Here is an 18,523-nt window from a genome sequence, read left to right as displayed (position 1 = left end):
GCAATTTAGTGGAAGATACTTGCTTGTAGAGATATAATGAAAACAAAAACAGTTTCTCTTATCAAAGTTGGTTGTAATTAACAAGGCAGTTAAGAGTAGTCATTTTCACAAAAAAAATATACGTTTGCATATTAGCATCTGTTGCTAAGGAAGTGGAGAGCGAAGCACTGTCAAAACTGCACGCAGTCCTGGCTTATCGCTGTCAGTCTGTCAGAGAGGTGAAGGTGTGGCTGTGAGCTCCTCTTCCCCGTCTGCTCTCGCTATGGCTCGTGTTGAAACTTCAGCCAACAGGCCGTACCACCTGGTCATCTTCGGAGCCTCCGGCTTCACGGGACAGTTTGTGGTGGAGGAGGTAGCCCGGACTGTGTCCGAGGGTCCAGGAGGGAACCTGAAATGGGCCGTAGCAGGCAGGAGCAAACAGAAACTGGAAAAAGTTCTGGAGCAGGCCGCTGGAGTCCTCAGTATGTATCTGAAATAGAGCATTATTTTGCATATTAAAACATGTTGTTTCTCAGACTGGAAGAGCTGCATCACACATGACGTCCCTGGTAATTAAATTAAACTAAGTTGTCGTCGTAAGTAAGGATGCTTTACTTCTAATCTGATTTTCCTGGAATGCATTGTCTAATGTAAAGGAAACCCGCTTTGTAAAACAACTCACTAAATCTGACTTTGACCCCAAACGTAGACTGAACTCCAAAGTACAACAGGGCATGCAACAACGAGTTAACACTGTCTTTTCATGTATAAAAGTTATAATTTTAATAATCATTTAGAGATGCAACTAATGATGCACTCTTCAATTTTTGATGATGCCTCAATCCTGAATCGGTTTGCCTAATTTTTATAATACTGGCTCGTTGTCAGAACGACGATATGTTAAATTTAATTTCTAGAGAACATTTACAGGAGGAAGTAAATATTTGTTTAGTAAAACCGTTGACTAACTTTAACTGAAACTGAAAGTCAAAGCAGCAAATGAGCGACATTTGTTGGGTTATGAGTAACTTGATAAAGGCTAATAAATAACCCAGACTAGTTGATATTTAGAATGTGTTAGCATGCAGTAATGGTACTGTTCGTTAACTCACAAGAGAGACATTAAAATGCAAATAATGTCTTCTCACACTATAGGGTAAATCTGTTTAAGGGCAGTTTGTCTAAAAAGTATGTGACAATATGACAACAGATTAAATCTTTGCTTTTTATTACCTGTTATTTCTCCTCTATCAAAAATACAGAATAACATTATTGCATTTGATTTTGAATGTGTGACAGTAAATATTGAATATGTTTTTTTATTGAAGCCAGTTGATTATTTGTATCTTTTGTATCCATGCAACACTCTAAACATGGAAAATGATGTCCTTCACTTGATCAAAGCCAGGGGAGCTTTTCCTCTGTCATGACAGTGATGTGGGTTTTCAGAGGATTAGATTGTTATTCTTTGGCCCCCTCCCCTTTGGCTCACTCTTCAGGGAGGGTACAACAGCTGATGGAACATACCTGCTCACTGTGTATCCCCCAACCATGAGAGCACACACAGAGAAACGGTCTGACAAGTTAATAATTCAGTGAACAGGCTGCAATATAGATTTATAGTTTTAAACAGGAATTATTCCATCATCCCATACTTTTGTATATTAATTAATTGGCATAGATAATTTGTAGACCAAACAAAAATCAAAATTCATAACCCAAAAGCAGGAAATAAACACACATTTACACCCAGGACGAAGGGTTACAAATTTACTGAGAAATATCTGACAAAACTGTGTAACATTTTGTTAGTATCCAAATGTAATAATTAAATATCACTAAAATGGGATTGTGTGGAAAAAGAAACAAGATGGAGGGATGAAAGAACTGTTCGATAAGTTGCAAAAATGATTCTTTTCTGTTTATGCTGAAGTTTAAAATGATTCATTTGCATCTCTGCAACGATAATTGAAACGAGTTGAAACAAAGTTCTTACAGCATGGTGAAGTTGTTGTCTTTCAGTCATGAGAATTCTTTATTTTTTGCATTCAATTTTCTTTAGTATGTTTTTATTGCCCCTTCTTTCACACTGTACTTATTTGGGCAAAGCTATACAGGGTAACATGAATATTTTAGTTGTTCTAACTATTGTGAATGAAAGACTTTAGAAGAAGAGTTTTACTAATGGAGAAGCAAGGCACTATATCCCATAACTCTGTGCATTTGTCTGCAGATAAACCAGAGCTGAGGACAGAGGTGGATGTCATTGTGGCAGATGTAGGAGAACCAGACTCTCTTGCAGCCATGTGCAAACAGGCTGTGATTGTCCTCAACTGTGTGGGGCCTGTAAGTAGACTACATAAATATGTGTGCTGCCTTGTATTTATTTTTTCTTTGTTTTTTACAGAAACACAAAGAAATACATTTGTTGTGTTTTATGGCAAAATAATTTTTCCTCACATCATCTCATCTCCGTTTTGCATCAATAAAGCTGAACTTTTCCTCATCTCTGTCTGTCTGCCTCTTTCTTTTCCTTCTTTCTCTCTCACACACAGAACAGCCTGTACTTACACAATGAAGGCTACTGACGTGCACACAATAACACTAATTGTGTTAAAGTCTGAATGGAAAGCCACACGTTCCCAGCTTATCTTCAACATGCAGAAAGTTGAAGACAAAAGTAGATGGGCTATGGAAGTGTATAATATAAAGGAATTGTTATAAAATGAGTCAAAACAACTATATAACTAAACATTAAACACAGGTGCTCATGATCTTCTAAAAAATATAATGTAAAGATGTAATGTTAGCATGTAAAGTATTTCAAAATAACAAGTTTTAAAAGATTGTTTCACACACATGGAACTTGCAATTAAGCATTTGTTTATGCTTTCTCCTCAGCAAAATGTGGACAAACTGAGAAAAAGTGCACTAATCAATATTGTTGATTTTATTTGTGTGAACAGTACAGGTTCTACGGTGAGCCAGTGGTGAAAGCCTGTGTGGAAAATGGAGCACACCATATTGACATCTGTGGAGAGCCTCAGGTACGTCCACAGCACCACAAAACTTGTAAACTTGGGTTTTTATGATACAGGAATTTTAATTTGGATTCAACAAAAATCTTACAATTTCCACACTATGGGAAAATTAAGTTCTTGGCCCCAAATCCCTTTTTTAAATTGCAAATACTGAAACTTAACTCCTGTATTTTCACTCCTTCAAAATAAGTTTTCAACCTTTTGTCTTCATAACAGTGCAAAAGTTATTGTGCAGTTTAGACAGTGCTCTCTCTCCTTCAATTATGGCAACATATGGTATAAATATGATTTAAAATGTTATGTTTTTTAATATGTCAATACTGTCGATCATAAAGAAAAGGTTGTTAAGCACGTCATATTGTAAAGCAAAAAATATGGAAATTTTGAAGTTTTTTTTGTAGGGGTATGACAAGACGTTTATCTTGCAAGATAAGATGAGATTTTACCGTTTTTTTGTTGTTGTTATTTTTTTAATTTTGGTAAAATATGAGTGGAAAATATGTCATTTATACGGCTGAATGTCATAATTGCAAAGCATTCAGGTTTATTCAGAGATGTTTAAACTAACTCCTCTTGTACTGAATAGGCTATCAGTGCTTACACAGTTTGTCTTGTCTAACTCTGACTCAAACCGTACGTTTTGATGCTCTTTAAATCAAACCTTTCATTTTGATAGTCTACCACATCATGTTTTTCTATACTATGCACTCATTGCTACAACTCAAATCAAAGTTACAAAGTCACAGATACCAGCACTATGAGGGAGTCACAGGTTTCCAGCAGCGGCATTTAATAATTTCACACCGTTATGATGAACTTATCATGCATTTGCGGATCATGTACGGCCCTGAGTAGCACACACGGAGGGGGGGGGGTGGGTGATGGAGCAGTGATCTGAATCATCACAGATCAGCTCCATTTCTTCAGTAGCTGGCAAACCAACAATTTTAAAGTTTCCAGGGCATCTTTGTGATTTTTTTATAACTTCCAGTTAGGTATTGTTTTCTGTTGGGAAAGGTGCTGCTCCTGGTGTCTGGGCAATAATGATCTCACAAGATGATTTTTCACCTCAACGAGACATCTCGCAATGGTTTGATCTCGCAAGATCTCGTAGCATGAGATCTCGTCACACCCCTATTGTTTTGCTTTTAGTTTCAAATTGTATGTCAATATTTCCTTCCTCCACTTTTATCATCATGTTTGCCTCAAAAACTCAACTTGGACATCTGTTTGAATTTAAAAGAGTAGTTTAAACTTTTATTCATGAATGGATTATTTTCAAGTGATTGGCCTCTTGTGAAAATCATTTGATGTACAGTACATTTTTCTGTTTTAATCTCATTTCTTAGTAAAAATTTAACCTTTCTTTATGTGATTTTTGTCCTGCAGATTTCTCAGCACATTAGCTTCACTGTTTACTGTTTTTGGATTTAATGCGTGGCTTGTGGAGTTTAATTTTGTGGCTTGTTACATCAAGTTATTTCTCAGTTGGCTTTGTGAATGTAGAATAATGATGGTCTGTGTAATGCAGCATGTCTGTGGCTACAACCGCCTAACTTGAGGTTTATGTGTTTTGAGGCTGTGTCACAGCTCTAAGAAGCAACACAAATTCAATCACATCAAGACAGTTGCTGAAAAAGAAGCCTGTATTCTGAACATTTTATGTGGTGTTATGGAGATTTTCTGCAGGTTTATTGGGGATAAACTTAAAACAATAAGTTGGATTTTAAAATATTACAGAATTCATGGTTTACCATATGGAAAAATGTTGTTGCGTTGGTATGATTTTTGAGTTTTCTTTCTATCATCAGTTTCTAGAGGGCATGCAGCTGAACTATGACAGCCAGGCTGCAGAAAACGGCGTCTACGTCATTGGGAGCTGTGGATTTGACTCCATACCTGCAGACATGGGAGTCGTCTTCACCAGAGATCAGTTCAGGGGTATGCACATGACATTCATGCACATGCACCCCCCACCACCCACCCACCACCCACCACCCACCACCACCACCACCACACACACACACATTTAATGTGATCCATTCTCTGTCTTTGATTCACAGGTACGCTGACTGCCGTGGAGAGCTTTCTAACTGTCAGCTCAGGACCTGATGTATGTAACTACATTACCCACAAGTCCATGCTGTTGTCCATCACATTTCTTTAAAGTTTATTTTTTCCATGAATTCTTCTTCACTTCACTGTGTCTCTAGCCCTACGTAGACATGCACAAAACTCCAGCAAACTTCCTACATTTTTCTAGATGAGCTGCATGTGTGACTGCAAACAGCTTTATTTTTCACACAGGCTCATTCCAGGTAATTTTCCCCTCCCATGCCTGACAGGCAAACTGAGTGAAAACTTCCAGGCTTAAGTGTGTACAAGCATGCCAGGAAGATTAGGGGCAGAGCTCCTGTATTTTCTAGAAATGTTCAGGAGTGCATGTGTAAAAAGTGCTTAAGTCACACCTTCCTCCACATTTACTCCCTTTGGGTATGTCTCTCTGTTGACCTCGACAGGGCGGATGTATCCATGACGGCACATGGCAGTCAGCCATCTATGGGTTTGCCGACAGTTATAAGCTGCGGAGTCTCAGGAGGCAGTTTAACCACAAACCTATCCCTACCGTTGGTGCCAAGCTCAAGCGCAGGTACGTGGAGCTTTAATGCTCCTAATTCAAGAGTAATAGAATCCTTAAATTTGTAAACAAAAAAAATGTCTAATCAGTTCATCAGAAAAATCAATATTAGGGCTCCACACCTTTCGTTGTTGTGTTTATTGTTCAGTGGTGTATGTGTGGCTCTGGTGTAGATGAACTGTGTCCAAAAGCCAATTTGCATCCTCTGTGGTCTCTCAGAATTTATTTATGTATTTTTTCTTCTTACAAAAACCATCAAACTGTCTCTGTGCACATACAAACCATGGGCATTCACAGAACAAAACAGTGATTATTACAGAACTAATCAAGGTGCTGACAGGTAGTATTATGTAGGTTTTTTTCACCCAGTAAATCAGTAAACACAATCTGGAAGCATATGTCTTTCTAAGAGAACATTTTGATTTTGTTCATCATTTTTGTTTAAGTCTGTTTGGCAATGTGCAGCCTAGAATGTATTTGCTACCACTATTTAAAGCAGTGTTTCCCAACTATTTTTCCTTGGAGCCCATCCTACATGCACCTAAGAAAAGCAGAGTCCCCCAGAACCAAAGGCAGAAGAAAAAGTGACACACTGCTGCCAGAAATCAACATAGATTTTAATTGTTTCATTGATAAAACCCTAAAAAGGCCTATGCATGTTGTTCTTATCAGAAGACCTTAGTACAAACAATGGTGTGGTTGCTCAGCATCCCCACTAACTACTTAATAACTGCTTTATCATGGTTTTAGTCAATATTTGCAAATCTAATTTTGGCAGCCTCAGAGCGAAGAAAGCCTTGCACCCCTCCTAAGATCTTTGCCCCTCCGGACCCCAGGTTTAAAGGATTCACAATATTGTCTGCATGACATCAGTATCATATAATAGCTTCTAAAGTTAGTTTTCAGTATCGGCAGATATGAACATTTCTGCAGATATTTACGACCGATATATTGGCTTAGATAAAAAATGTTTTGAAATCGTTGACAACATCAGGGAAAACAAATTTTATTTTTTCTTGACAGATTAACAGTAAAGGCTGATAAGTGACAGTAAGTGACCAATACAGTTGTCAGTGTTTGAAAAACGAGGTAACAATGTGATAGCAAGTGAGATTTAATGATGTGTGACGGGAATATTATTTAAGAGCACTGTAAAAGGTGAGCAAATGATGACGTCTTTCTAAATAACCACAATATATCTTTGGTTTTATAGTTTCAATTTCTTGTTCATTATCGGCAACTGAAACTTGTACATGTGATATGATGATAACAGCATTAGTGATGTTCTGCTGAATTATCTGTTGGTTTTCTCAGCTTGTCTGTCTCTGTGTGCATTTGTTTGTAGGGGGATGCTGTTCTACAGTGATGAGATCCAGCAGTACACTGTGCCCTTCATGGGCTCTGACCCTTCTGTTGTGAAAAGGACACAGCGCTTCCTGGTGGAGGAGCATCAGGCCACACCGGTTAGACTTACGCAATTACTTTTTTGATTTTGCTGGGGTTTCGTTCTTTCTTAATATCCTGTTTTTGTCCTTGTGCTATTCTCCACCAAAGATCCCCTTTTAAGATCATTTTTTTGCAGATTTTTTGTATGAAAGCACCATGAAGACCAGAGTGTGCTTGTTTTTACTTCAAGATTAATATGTGATCAACAATGAAAAGGCTGATTTTTGATTGATCCTGATGAAATGTGTAAAACGTGTATGCCTTTTGGAATTATAGTAATGATGTGACTTTTGCGGATGATAATGTTTAACAACAAGAAATAATCCAAACCAATCACCATCAGTAGACAATTTTGTACTGTTCAAAGGTTATGAGTGACAGTCATTGCTGTGTGCAGGAACATTTTCTCTTAAACACAGTATGTACTGTGTTTTTCTGCCCTTGCCATGTTCCTTAAACAATCCGTTTTGTTGCCTTCAGGTTCAGTACGGGGCGTATGCAGGAATCGGAGGTGTTTGGAACATTTTCAAGCTGATGTTTGCCGGCATGATGTTCTGGTTCTTGGTCAAGTTCAGTTTTGGACGCAACCTGCTCATCAAGGTAATGAACTCAGAGCAGCATTCATCATACATGTTTGACTTTACAGCTAAATATGAATAAGTATTATACACCTGATTGAAACAGGTCAGTTCACCTGTACTGTGTTTGCAAAATCATTTCTGAGTCATGTCTGTTTTGTTTGTACCTAACTTTTCAGTATCCTGAGTTCTTTACCTTCGGACTCTTCTCAAAGGCCGGACCAAGCAGGAAGCAGGTAAAGTGCTGGCAGAGAAAATACTTACTTTCAGTGATTTCTCTCCTGTGTCTGTGTATTATTTCTAGACAAAACCCATTTAGATCAGGAGGAAAGGTTTGATATGCGTCCATTTGTGTTTTAGATGGAAGCTTCATCATTCCAGTTTGCTCTCTATGGAGAGGGCTACACAGAGGGACAGGACCCCTCCCAGGGGAAACCTAACAACAAGATCCGCACACTGGTTCAGGGACCAGGTAAACGAACACTTAAAGCCCTAGTCTTATACCAGAGTCTTAATATATCCCAGAGAGAAAACACCTTTCAAGTTTCTCTTCATAAAACAGTAGAGCATGTTTTTATTTCATGCTAAAATCAGCACATCTTTGGCTAGGGAGGTTTTAAAACCCCTCAGTGAATGCAAGAGGCAGCACATGGAAGAATTAGCTTGAGAGTTAGATGAACATAAACTATGCTGACTGTGTTAGACGGTCTCATCCCTCTCTTTTTGTCCAGAGGCCCGTATTACACAGCAAGATCAACATACCCAGGGTATCTTTAGGTTACCTGGCCTCTAAAATGAGATCCTGCAAAAGCTAATGAAGCTGGTTATCAAGTGGACTAACCAACACAGAGATACTGTGAGCGTTAAAGAAGCAGGGTTACCTTACCAATTACAGATCATCATATTCCACAAGCAACTATGATATTAAAGAATTCGACATAAAATCCAGCCTAAAACTAACATAGCTGTGGCAGATAAAGATCTTAATATGTCTCTTGTTTATTCTCTTTGATTTCTTTGTAGCACAGATGTATTCTTGTGGCATGCCTGACAATTAAAGACATTTTAGGTGCAGCCCTGAAGGTAATAAGTATAGTAATATCAAATTGATAAAAATAAACAGGAAAGTAAAAGCAACTGCAAGCTTAAAGGAAGGCTTCTGCAGCTACAAGGTTCCTGTTTTTCTGTTGTGGCACCCAATCCAATCCAATCCAACTTTTTTTCTTAAGCACTTTAAAAACAACCACAGTTGACCAAAGTGCTGTACAGGAGAAGAAATAAAAATACATAAAAAACATAGCAGCTCACAAGATATAAAAGAAGAGCACTACATATAAAATACAGACTCAATTTAAAAGACACAAAACATAAGTAACATGAAAAGACACGCATAAAAATATCAAATAAATATAAAAGTTGCCGACTACTGTGTGCTAAAGGCCAGAGAACAGAGATGGGTCTTCAGAAGAGATTTAAAAACGGGTAGAGAAGAGGCCTGTTTAACGTGCTGGGGTAGATCGTTCCATAGTTTTGGAGCCGCAACAGCAAACGCACGGTCCCCTCTGAGCTTCCGCTTGGTCTTGGGCACCTTCAGGAGCAGCTGATCAGCTGACCTGAGGGAGCGGGTGGGTGTGTATGGGTGTAGAAGCTCAGAGATGTAGGGCGGGGCAAGACCATTTAGCGATTTAAAGGCAAATAAAAGAATTTTAAAATTAATCCTAAATTGTATGGGCAACCAGTGGAGTGAGGCTAAAATGGGGGAAATGTGGTTGCATTTATGTATGCCAGTTAAAAGACGTGCAGCTGCATTTTGTACCATCTGGAGATGGGCGATGGAGGACCCACTAACCCCCACATACAATGCATTACAGTAATCCAGCCGAGTGGTAACAAAGGCGTGGATTACCATCTCAAAGTGCTGCTTTGAAAGAATTGGCTCTATTTTGGCCAGCTGCCTCAAATGGAAAAAGCTTGATTTTACAACAGCATGAATCTGACTGTCAAGCTTAAGATCAGGGTCCACCCCTGAGTTTTTGATGGACTGTTTGGTATACTGGGCCAGGGGACCCAGATGTACAGGAGGGATGTCAGTGGTACCACCAAAAACCATCACCTCTGTCTTTTTATCATTAAAATTTAAAAAGTTCAGAGCCATCCAGGCCTTTATGTCATCAAGACACTTAAACAACAGTTGAACAGAGTACTCATTGTTCTTTTTAAGAGGCACATAAATCTGACGGTCGTCTGCATAACAGTGGAATGCAATGCCATGTTTCCTAAGTATTGATCCTAGGGGGAGAAAATAGAGAGAGAAGAGGAGAGGGCCTAGAACTGAGCCTTGTGGGACTCCGCACAAGAGAGGAGCAGAGGAGGAGACACAGTCACCAAGGCTGACACAGAAAGTTCGATCAGTCAAGTATGACCTGAGCCAAGTGCTATGCCCCTGATGCCCACCCAGTGCTCCAAACAAGAGATTAAAATATCATGATCCACAGTGTCAAACACAGCCATTAAATCTAAAAGAACAAGCACAGCACAATCACCAGCTGTGAAGAGCTTTAAAACCAGATTGGGAAACCTCTAAAATATTGTGCTCTTCCAGAAAGGCCATTAATTGAATGTAAACTATCTTTTCCAGGGATTTTGAAAGAAAAGGCTGTTTGGAGATTGGCCTGAAATTAGAAAGAACTGCAGAATCCAGACCAGGTTTTTTAATCAGAGGTTGAACTACTGCATGTTTAAACAGTTCAGGCACCACACTTGAGGACAGACTACTATTAATGACTGCACTAACAGATGGTCCTACAGTGGGGAAAACCTCTTTAAATAGACAAGGAGGTACAGCATCATTTGGAGAGCCTGAGGGCTTTAAATGACCAACAATCTTTTGTAAAAAGGACAGAGTCACAGGCTCAAACTGGTGAAAGACAGCAGAGCAAGGGACAGATATTGAGGGGTCATAAACGGGAAGTGAGATTTGAGCCCTAGCACCATTCACCTCATCAATAAAAAAGTGAAGAAAGCTTTCACGGACAGCAGGAGAGGCCTCCATGCAGACAGTTTGCAGGGCATCAAGAAATGAATCAATAGTGTTAAACAAAAGACGAGGCTTGTGACAGTTTGACAAAATAATTTCTTCACCGTTTCCTGATAATGATGCCAACAGTCCCTTAATATTTGAAAAGACACCTGCAGTTTGTCCTTCTTCCATTTGCGCTCCGCTCTACGGCACTCACGTCTAGCAGCACGAGTGGTGTCGTTTAGCCAGGGCTCAGATTTAGTTTTGGGCTGCCTAGTTTTAAAAGGGGCCACAGTGTCTTAAACAGTTTGGCAGGTTGAGTGAAACCATGAGCTAAGCTCCTCTGTAGTACACACAGACTCGGGTATGACACAGTACTGATTGAAAGTAGCAGAGAAATGAACAGCAGTGGAGGGCTTAACAACACGACAGCGCCAAGGAGCAGCAGGACTTTTAACTGTATTGCAGGCAAGAGCAGCCTCAAATAATACAGGCATATGGTCAGAAAACACTGCATCACAGATCTCAAGGTTAGAAACAGGCAGACCATATGACAAAACCAGATCAAGTGTGTGTCCGTGTTCGTGTGTGGGACCAGACACAGACTGCATAAGATTAAAAGAATCAATGAGGTTCAAAAAGGCCTTTTTCATCGGCTACCAGGGCAACACACATGAATATTAAAGTCCCCAACAATAAGAACACGGTCATACGTAGGCATGATTTCAGATAGGAAGTCAGAAAAGTCATTTAAAAAGTCCTTATTGTACTTGGGAGGCCGATAGACCACAGCACACAGCACTGTGTGAGAGCGACCCAGCTCACATGCGCTCAACTCAAAGCTGGTGAAAGAGGATGACAGCAATACCTGCTTACATTTATAATGATTCTTATAAACAGTCACTATTCCTCCTCCTCGGCCCGACGTCCACAGAGAGTTAAAATGTAGGAGAAATTAAAGCTTTTATTTATGTATTTCATCTGTGAAATCATACAGAAATAACAAAGTGTTTGGTAGTCTCTCATAATTAGCTCAGAGTGATGAGGTAAAAGTAGCTCAGTTGTCCAGTCTGTTCAGTGCAGCATTGGTCTAATGGTTATTCATTTGTGTGTGCTATATTTCAGAGTGTGGATATGTGGCCACGCCCATTGCTATGGTACAAGCTGCTCTAACCATTCTCAATGAACCTGCAGCTTTACCCAAGAAGTAAGTAAACACTAAGCAAAAAACTGTAGGAAACTGATTAATAATCATTGAGAAACCAAACTGCAGTTTTTAATCAAATGGCTGACAAAGTGAAACCCTGAAATAACAGCAAAAAAAATTAGAGACATGAAAGTATTTTAACCATTTTGGATAGATTGCACTTGTTGACATGTAGCTCATACTGTGTAGCAGGAATTTTTTTATCCTGATACTTTTGTGTCATCATGAGAAACCCTTTTTTGCACTTGAAATGTAATATTTATAAACTCTATCAGTATCATTTAATCATTTGATCCTCTTCTTCTACAGATAAAATTCCTGAAGACAGAGTCAAAATTTAACTCAAGTGTTAATTTAATGTTCGTTCTCATTTTCAGGGGAGGAGTTTACACTCCAGGAGCTGCTTTTGCAAAAACCACACTGATCGACCGCCTGAACAAACACGGCATCCAGTTTTCTGTCATCTAGAGTTCATCCCCTCCCTGATGCATTACTGCAGGTTTCTTTCAGCATGTCGTAATATGCAAAATAACAACAGGCAATTTTCCAACTGAAAAAAGAGCTGGTTCATTGAAGTATTTGTCTGTTGTTCTGACGTTCTTTTTTCATTTGGACAGAATCTTGCCAGGCTTGAATGTACTGTTGATACTCTGCTTGTACGATAGAAAGCACAACCAGCATAGGATCGTAAAACAGCACTTAAACTCTCCAATAACATGATCCTTGGTTATAAAATAAGTCAAAGTCAGTGTTTGGGTCATTTCTCTTTATATGGGCATTGAAGTTTTTAGGTTACATTTTCATTCATATCTAAAAAAATTTGGTTGGACAGTCTCATACAATCCTGATGAAAGACGCAACACACAGATGAACCTTTTTATTTGAGATTACATCTTCAAGTGGCAAATCGTCAACTGAAGAATCTGTCTGACCTGACTGTGTTCTGACCTTCATAATAACATTTGCCTTGTATGGAGGAGGTGATCGGGACATCAGATGAATTTAAAGACACAGCACAGTAGGCAGAGGTTTCACAGTTTTGAATTCTTGTTTCAGAAGAATTAAAAATGTGTTATTTGTTAAAAAAACAAAATGTTCAGGCCAAAGAAGGCATAAACAAACTGGACCCCTGTAACTTTTAAAGAAGAGTAAACAATCTTTAAAGTGCTAGCCCGGTAATAGAAAGCAGCTTTATTCACAAGAACATAACTCAACACTACTCTCTTGTTGTAGCTGCACATTTGTGTGCTTCTGTGTACATACATGTTAGCTTGTCCTGTCCTGTTAACTGAAACCTGTTTTTGGCAGTTAATTGTCAGACTGTTTCCTCAAGCTTTATATTTTGTAGATGAAGTTTCAGCTAGCTCTCTCTACCAAATGTACAGCACACACAGGAAGTTGATTGGATTGTTGAAAACGGCATGAGTCGTAGCATGAAACTGATCTGTGAACAACTGTGATGTTTTCTTTAAAGCTGAAGAAGTGTTTACGTCTTCTGTCAACTGGAGTGATTTCCCTCATGAGTTGTTAATCTGAGTCCTAAACTGTTTGAGTTCTGAGCGTCATGAGGACATGACCAGCTACATTTGGGGTTTTGTTTTGTGCTTTGATTTGCACCCAATAAATGAAGTAAACTATGCCAACTATGTGTCTTTGTCACACAGCTGTGTGAAAAATGTATTTTGCATTTAGTAGTTTTCCTTTCAAAGTTAAATGATCAATGGTAATGTTAATGTTGACTTCCTGTTTTGATCAGAGATTATAATCTGAATTTAGCCACAGAAAAAGGAACTTGTTACAGATTAAAATTAAATAAGGGACTAGTAAAAGAGTAAAATGTTTAAAATCACAAGTTGCAGATGACCTATTACTTATCCACTGAGCTGTCAGTGAGTTATTTAAACTGAAATGAGACATGAAGGAGCAGTGGTGGATTTATTTGACATTACTGTGGCTGCAGGGAGACAAGTGCCTTAACCAGAGTGTGCTGAAAGGGACATTAAAGCATGTGATCCATCACAATTGTAAGAAATTAATGCATTTATCATGAACCTTAATTTATCATAGTTAATGCAATAATGCTGAAAATCATTAAAAAAGCTTCAGATATTAAAAAAAACAAAGGTCAGAAGGTCATGTAGAAATCATTGCAATACTCAGGAATTTTTAAGTATAAACACCATGGTAAAACATACTCCTTTTTTTAAGATTAATTTTTGGGCCTTTCGTGCCTTTATTAGATAGAGAGGGACAGTGGATAGACTAAGAAACAGGGAAGAGAGTGGGGGAGAGACATGCAGTAAGGGGCCACAGGCTGGATTTGAACCCGGCTGCCCGCATACATGGTGTACGCCTTAAATCACGCGACCATCTGCGCCCCCCAACATACTCCTTTTAAAATAATACAATCACAGCATTACTGAGTGCTCCTTGTATTATTTATTGTGATATTATCCTCCACAGTATAAATAAACCAGCTTTAAGAAACAGACACAGTTCCTCCAGCACACTTTGTCCCTGGAGAATGCCAGTCCCATTAATAATCTAAATTTTATGAACCCACAAAAGGACCACTTCCTGTTGTTTGTTGTCATGTCTCCTGCTGTTTCTCATTTGTGTTGCTGCAATAACGTCAACAGTTTTAAGACATAAAATAAAAATATGGTTTGTGAAAGGTTTGGTTATAGGGTTACAGAATGACAGGTCACAAATGGCTGTACAATTCAAGAATAACATGTCAGTGATTAACAATTCTATTAGTCAACGTTTACATCTGTCAGTGGGTTTTAACTTGTTTTAAAGCAATGAAAAGTGTTAAAAAGATGCTATGACCATTCAGTGTAAAATTAATTGAAAATTAAGCTTTTTTTTAATTTCCTGAAAAGTGGTAGTTTGGAGATACAAGTTTATGGGCTGACACAAGTGATATACATGTGTGCAGGATTTCTAGGCCCTGTGAAGAGACATAACAATAAGGCCTTCACCTCCACCACAGCCTTAGCCAACACTGTATTCTAGTTTTAACTATACATTTCCATTGCACAAATGATCCATTGAAAGCCATTCAGTACTCTATGATATCATGCATTTAAAAGGATGCACTCACTTTAATTTTGATTCTCAATACTATCAAAATGACAAATGCTGTTAAAAAAGTATATGTCATAAGAAAAGAACAAAACTAACAACAAGTCCATCAACAAATCCTGCAAATCAAATCGCACAAATATATGGCTAGTGTCATCAATAAAATGCTTCTGGTGTGTCAGTGTAATGTAGATTGTATGCAGGGAGTTAGCTTGCAATGGTTGATAAATAAAAATCAGGAATTAAACAAGTTGGGTGCCAGTGACTTAACATTTTGTCATCTTGGTTTTGAAGAGGAATCCAAATAGTTTGATTTTTACAAAAGAATCATGCTGAAACCTAAAATTCTTGTATCTGCTTTAACTAACTCTGACATTATGTCAGTTAGACTTAAACAACAAATTGAGTTTAATCTTGTGATATGTGCATCTTTGATAAATGAATAGTTTTAAAGCTTCAACAAGATTTTTTTACTTTTTTAAAAGAAGTAAAAAAAACAAACCATCAATCAAGCAGTCACTGACAAGAAAGCTATGACATAGAAAGAAACCAATCCAAGCATAACTACTGTGCATGCTGATTTCAGGCCCAATAAGGGCCCCTTCCTCCACTAGGGCCCTGGGTGGTCAGTGTCATGTTGCTACCCATGCAGGTGTGTTCAGAACAGCATTTATTTTTCCATGTTTCCACCAAAACAGCTCTTATTCAAATCTCACTATTTGAATGCAAAGCATTTGTTTAGTTGAACGTTCAGGTTGTGCCACAAGTGTTCAGTAAGGCAGGAAAGAACGGACTGTGCTCTCAGCTGCTCATGAACTTCATTTTGGAAATTTTACACCAACCTTCAGAGACAGGGACAAAATGGACACAGTACAGGTGAACAGCTCCTTTTTCAACACCTCTGTCAACAAAAACTGTATGTTCATATTTTCAGATGACACTCAGCTTTACTTTGCCTCTGTCTTCCTGATCGCTAACTTGGCCGTGGGCCTTCCAGCAAATGCATGGGTGGTTTGGCTCATTTGTCATGAAAGCAGAGAGCTTTTGGCTTTAGAGATCTATTTTCTGAGCCTGGCTGTTTGTGAGATTCTTTACTGTTTAGGACTGCCGGCACAGCTGTACTGTATGTTCACCCCTCAAGCTGTCAGTGACGGCGTCAAGATACTGCTATTGATGCAGTGGTTCCTGGTGTGGGTCGGCCGGCCTTTGTTTCAAGGCTTTATCTGTGCAGACCGGTATATGGCTGTGGTTCATCCGCTGATCTTCCTCAGGTGAATGATTAAAACTTCAGTCTGACAGTCCGACCTTGGTCAGGAATTTAGATTCTCTTGTTAATTTTGTGCTGTCTTTCCCAGGTTGAAGCCACTGAAGTACCGTGTGCCACAGTGTGCTCTGGCCTGGACTTCCTTCATTTTGACCATTATGCTCATACCAGGAATAGACAGCATTGGAAGGATCTGGTTTTTCTTCACATTTTGCTTGCTTGTGTTCAGTACTGTGTCAGTGCTGTGGTCTCTGAAACAGCCCAGTCCTGGAGAGAGGGTGGGGGGGCAGAGGACAAGTAGTGACCAGATGAAGAGGAAAGCATTCAACATTATTCTGGTAAACCTTGTTTGTTTTTTAGCAAACTATCTACCAGCACTGATATGTCGATTTCTGGAAAGACAAATCAAGATTTCAAATATTTTGTTATGTGTAATTATATTTCTGGGAGCGGTCTGTGGCCAGGTCCAGCCCATACTTTACCTGAACAGGGCCGGAAAGCTCACCTGTTCAAAGAAAGCACTGACCTGAGGTTTTAACAGGCTAAAAAAGCTGAACACTATAGATTAGAGATGCACTGCTTGTTACAGATACAGGCCTTTAAATAGCAATTTAGTTGATGATTTTTTGTCAGTGTGTGTTTTTCATTACTTCTATAAAACTCATTCATGTCTGTTTCTTGTCTATGAAATGTCATGTTTTTGAATTGTTTTCATCCCTGTCCTTCACTGAATCATGTCTTAAACACTGCATGTTGTTGATATTTTCCACAGTTTGACTCCCTCACCTTTCATCCACGTTTGACTGTAAAAAGAAACCAGATTTTGTATAACAGATGACATCTTCTGCCTGAGATTGTTGCATGCCACATTATTTGTCAATAGGTCGATGTCTGTCAGCCAATACCAAAGTACAGATACATCAGAGCATCTCTGCTTATGATATATGAGCAGTAAAGCCATAATTCTTCAAACAAATTACATAATTTAAATATCCTAGCTTGGGCCTAAAATAAGTCATTTGTGGGAAATAATGCTTTTTGTTGATGGGTCTGTTATCAGTAAAGTAACAGACGGGATAATTTTGTATCTAAAACTGTTTGTGAACTTTTTTGTTTACTGGATTTCAGACCTTCCCGTGAGATGTTCTGTAATTGACTATCTTTGCATGACTACATTGATGCAATAATGGGATTATAGGGTAATTGGCATAATCTGATCTGATGGATCTACATGTACTTCAGTAATGAGTTTTTGGAAAAAAAAAAAAAACAAAAAAAAACAGTGTTCACATGATTCTGTTAAAGTTGGATTTCTGTCCACGTGACGTAAACGGCATCCTAAGTAATTTACAGTACCACCTTGACGGTTTTTACAGACACTTTTGTGAGTATTTTGCCATTCATCAAACAAGCACAAAAAGTAAGGAAATCTGTGTTGAGCAGCACAGCCGAGTATGTGGGTTGTGCCCATGCAAACAGCTTATTCTGCTAATGACTCTTGTTTTGTGGATTGTATGTCAATTTAACAATTTATTATTTTAACAAATAGGAGCCGCAGTAGGGTGTGGAAGAACCATACACAGCAACAACAGCCTGGCTCCTCCTCCTCATGCTGGTCACCAGCGTGGTCACACACTGCTGTGGGATGGCATCCCATTCTTCAACCGGCATTTGTTGCAGGACAGCCAACGTGGTTGTGTTGGTCACACTGGGACCAACAGCACGCCCAAGATGATCCCACAAGTGTTAAATGGGGTTGAGGTCAGGACTGCTGGCAGACCATTCCATCCTCTCCACTCCCAAATTCTGGAGGTAGTCTCTGATAAATCCCGCTCTGTGGGGGCGAGTGTTGTCATCTTGGAAGTTCGGTCAGAGTTTGGTCCCAGACTGTGGAGATATGGGATTGCCACTGGTTGCAGAACCTTATCTCAATATCTCTCTGCATTGAGATTGCCTTCGGTGATGACAAGCCTTGTTTTTCCAGTGAGGGAGATGCCGCCACACATCACATTGCCTCTACCAAAAGATGTTACTCTATCAGTGCAGCAATCAGCATAGCGTTCTCCACATCTTCTCCCGATTTGACCCTCTGCTGTGTGCTATGGTTCCAGTGCACATATTGCAGACGCCAGCACAAACAAGATGACGGTGAAGGGCAGTCATAAAGCCCTATCAGAACTGAGATTGGCTCCATGCAGTCTGTTCCAGATTACCTGGGCAGAGACCCGCCGGCCATATCGTCCTGCAAACCTTGACTGCAAATC

At 39.2% G+C, this 18,523-nt stretch overlaps 1 protein-coding gene across 1 annotated transcript; it reads left to right on the top strand.

The window, feature by feature from the left end:
• Positions 1-8: 8 nt before the first annotated feature.
• LOC121509034 (saccharopine dehydrogenase-like oxidoreductase) lies at positions 9-13,546 on the top strand. The gene is made up of 12 exons (XM_041786229.1): positions 9-461; positions 2,213-2,325; positions 2,946-3,026; positions 4,832-4,961; positions 5,084-5,133; positions 5,540-5,670; positions 7,004-7,121; positions 7,585-7,704; positions 7,862-7,918; positions 8,043-8,154; positions 11,827-11,908; positions 12,286-13,546. The coding sequence occupies exons 1-12, from the start codon at positions 263-265 to the stop codon at positions 12,374-12,376; spliced, it is 1,284 nt and encodes a 427-aa protein (XP_041642163.1). The 5' UTR covers positions 9-262; the 3' UTR covers positions 12,377-13,546.
• The last annotated feature ends 4,977 nt before the right edge of the window (positions 13,547-18,523 follow it).

Source organism: Cheilinus undulatus, linkage group 1, assembly GCF_018320785.1.
Source record: "Cheilinus undulatus linkage group 1, ASM1832078v1, whole genome shotgun sequence".
Taxonomy (NCBI): domain Eukaryota; kingdom Metazoa; phylum Chordata; class Actinopteri; order Labriformes; family Labridae; genus Cheilinus; species Cheilinus undulatus.
This window is presented reverse-complemented; position numbering and strand designations above follow the sequence as displayed.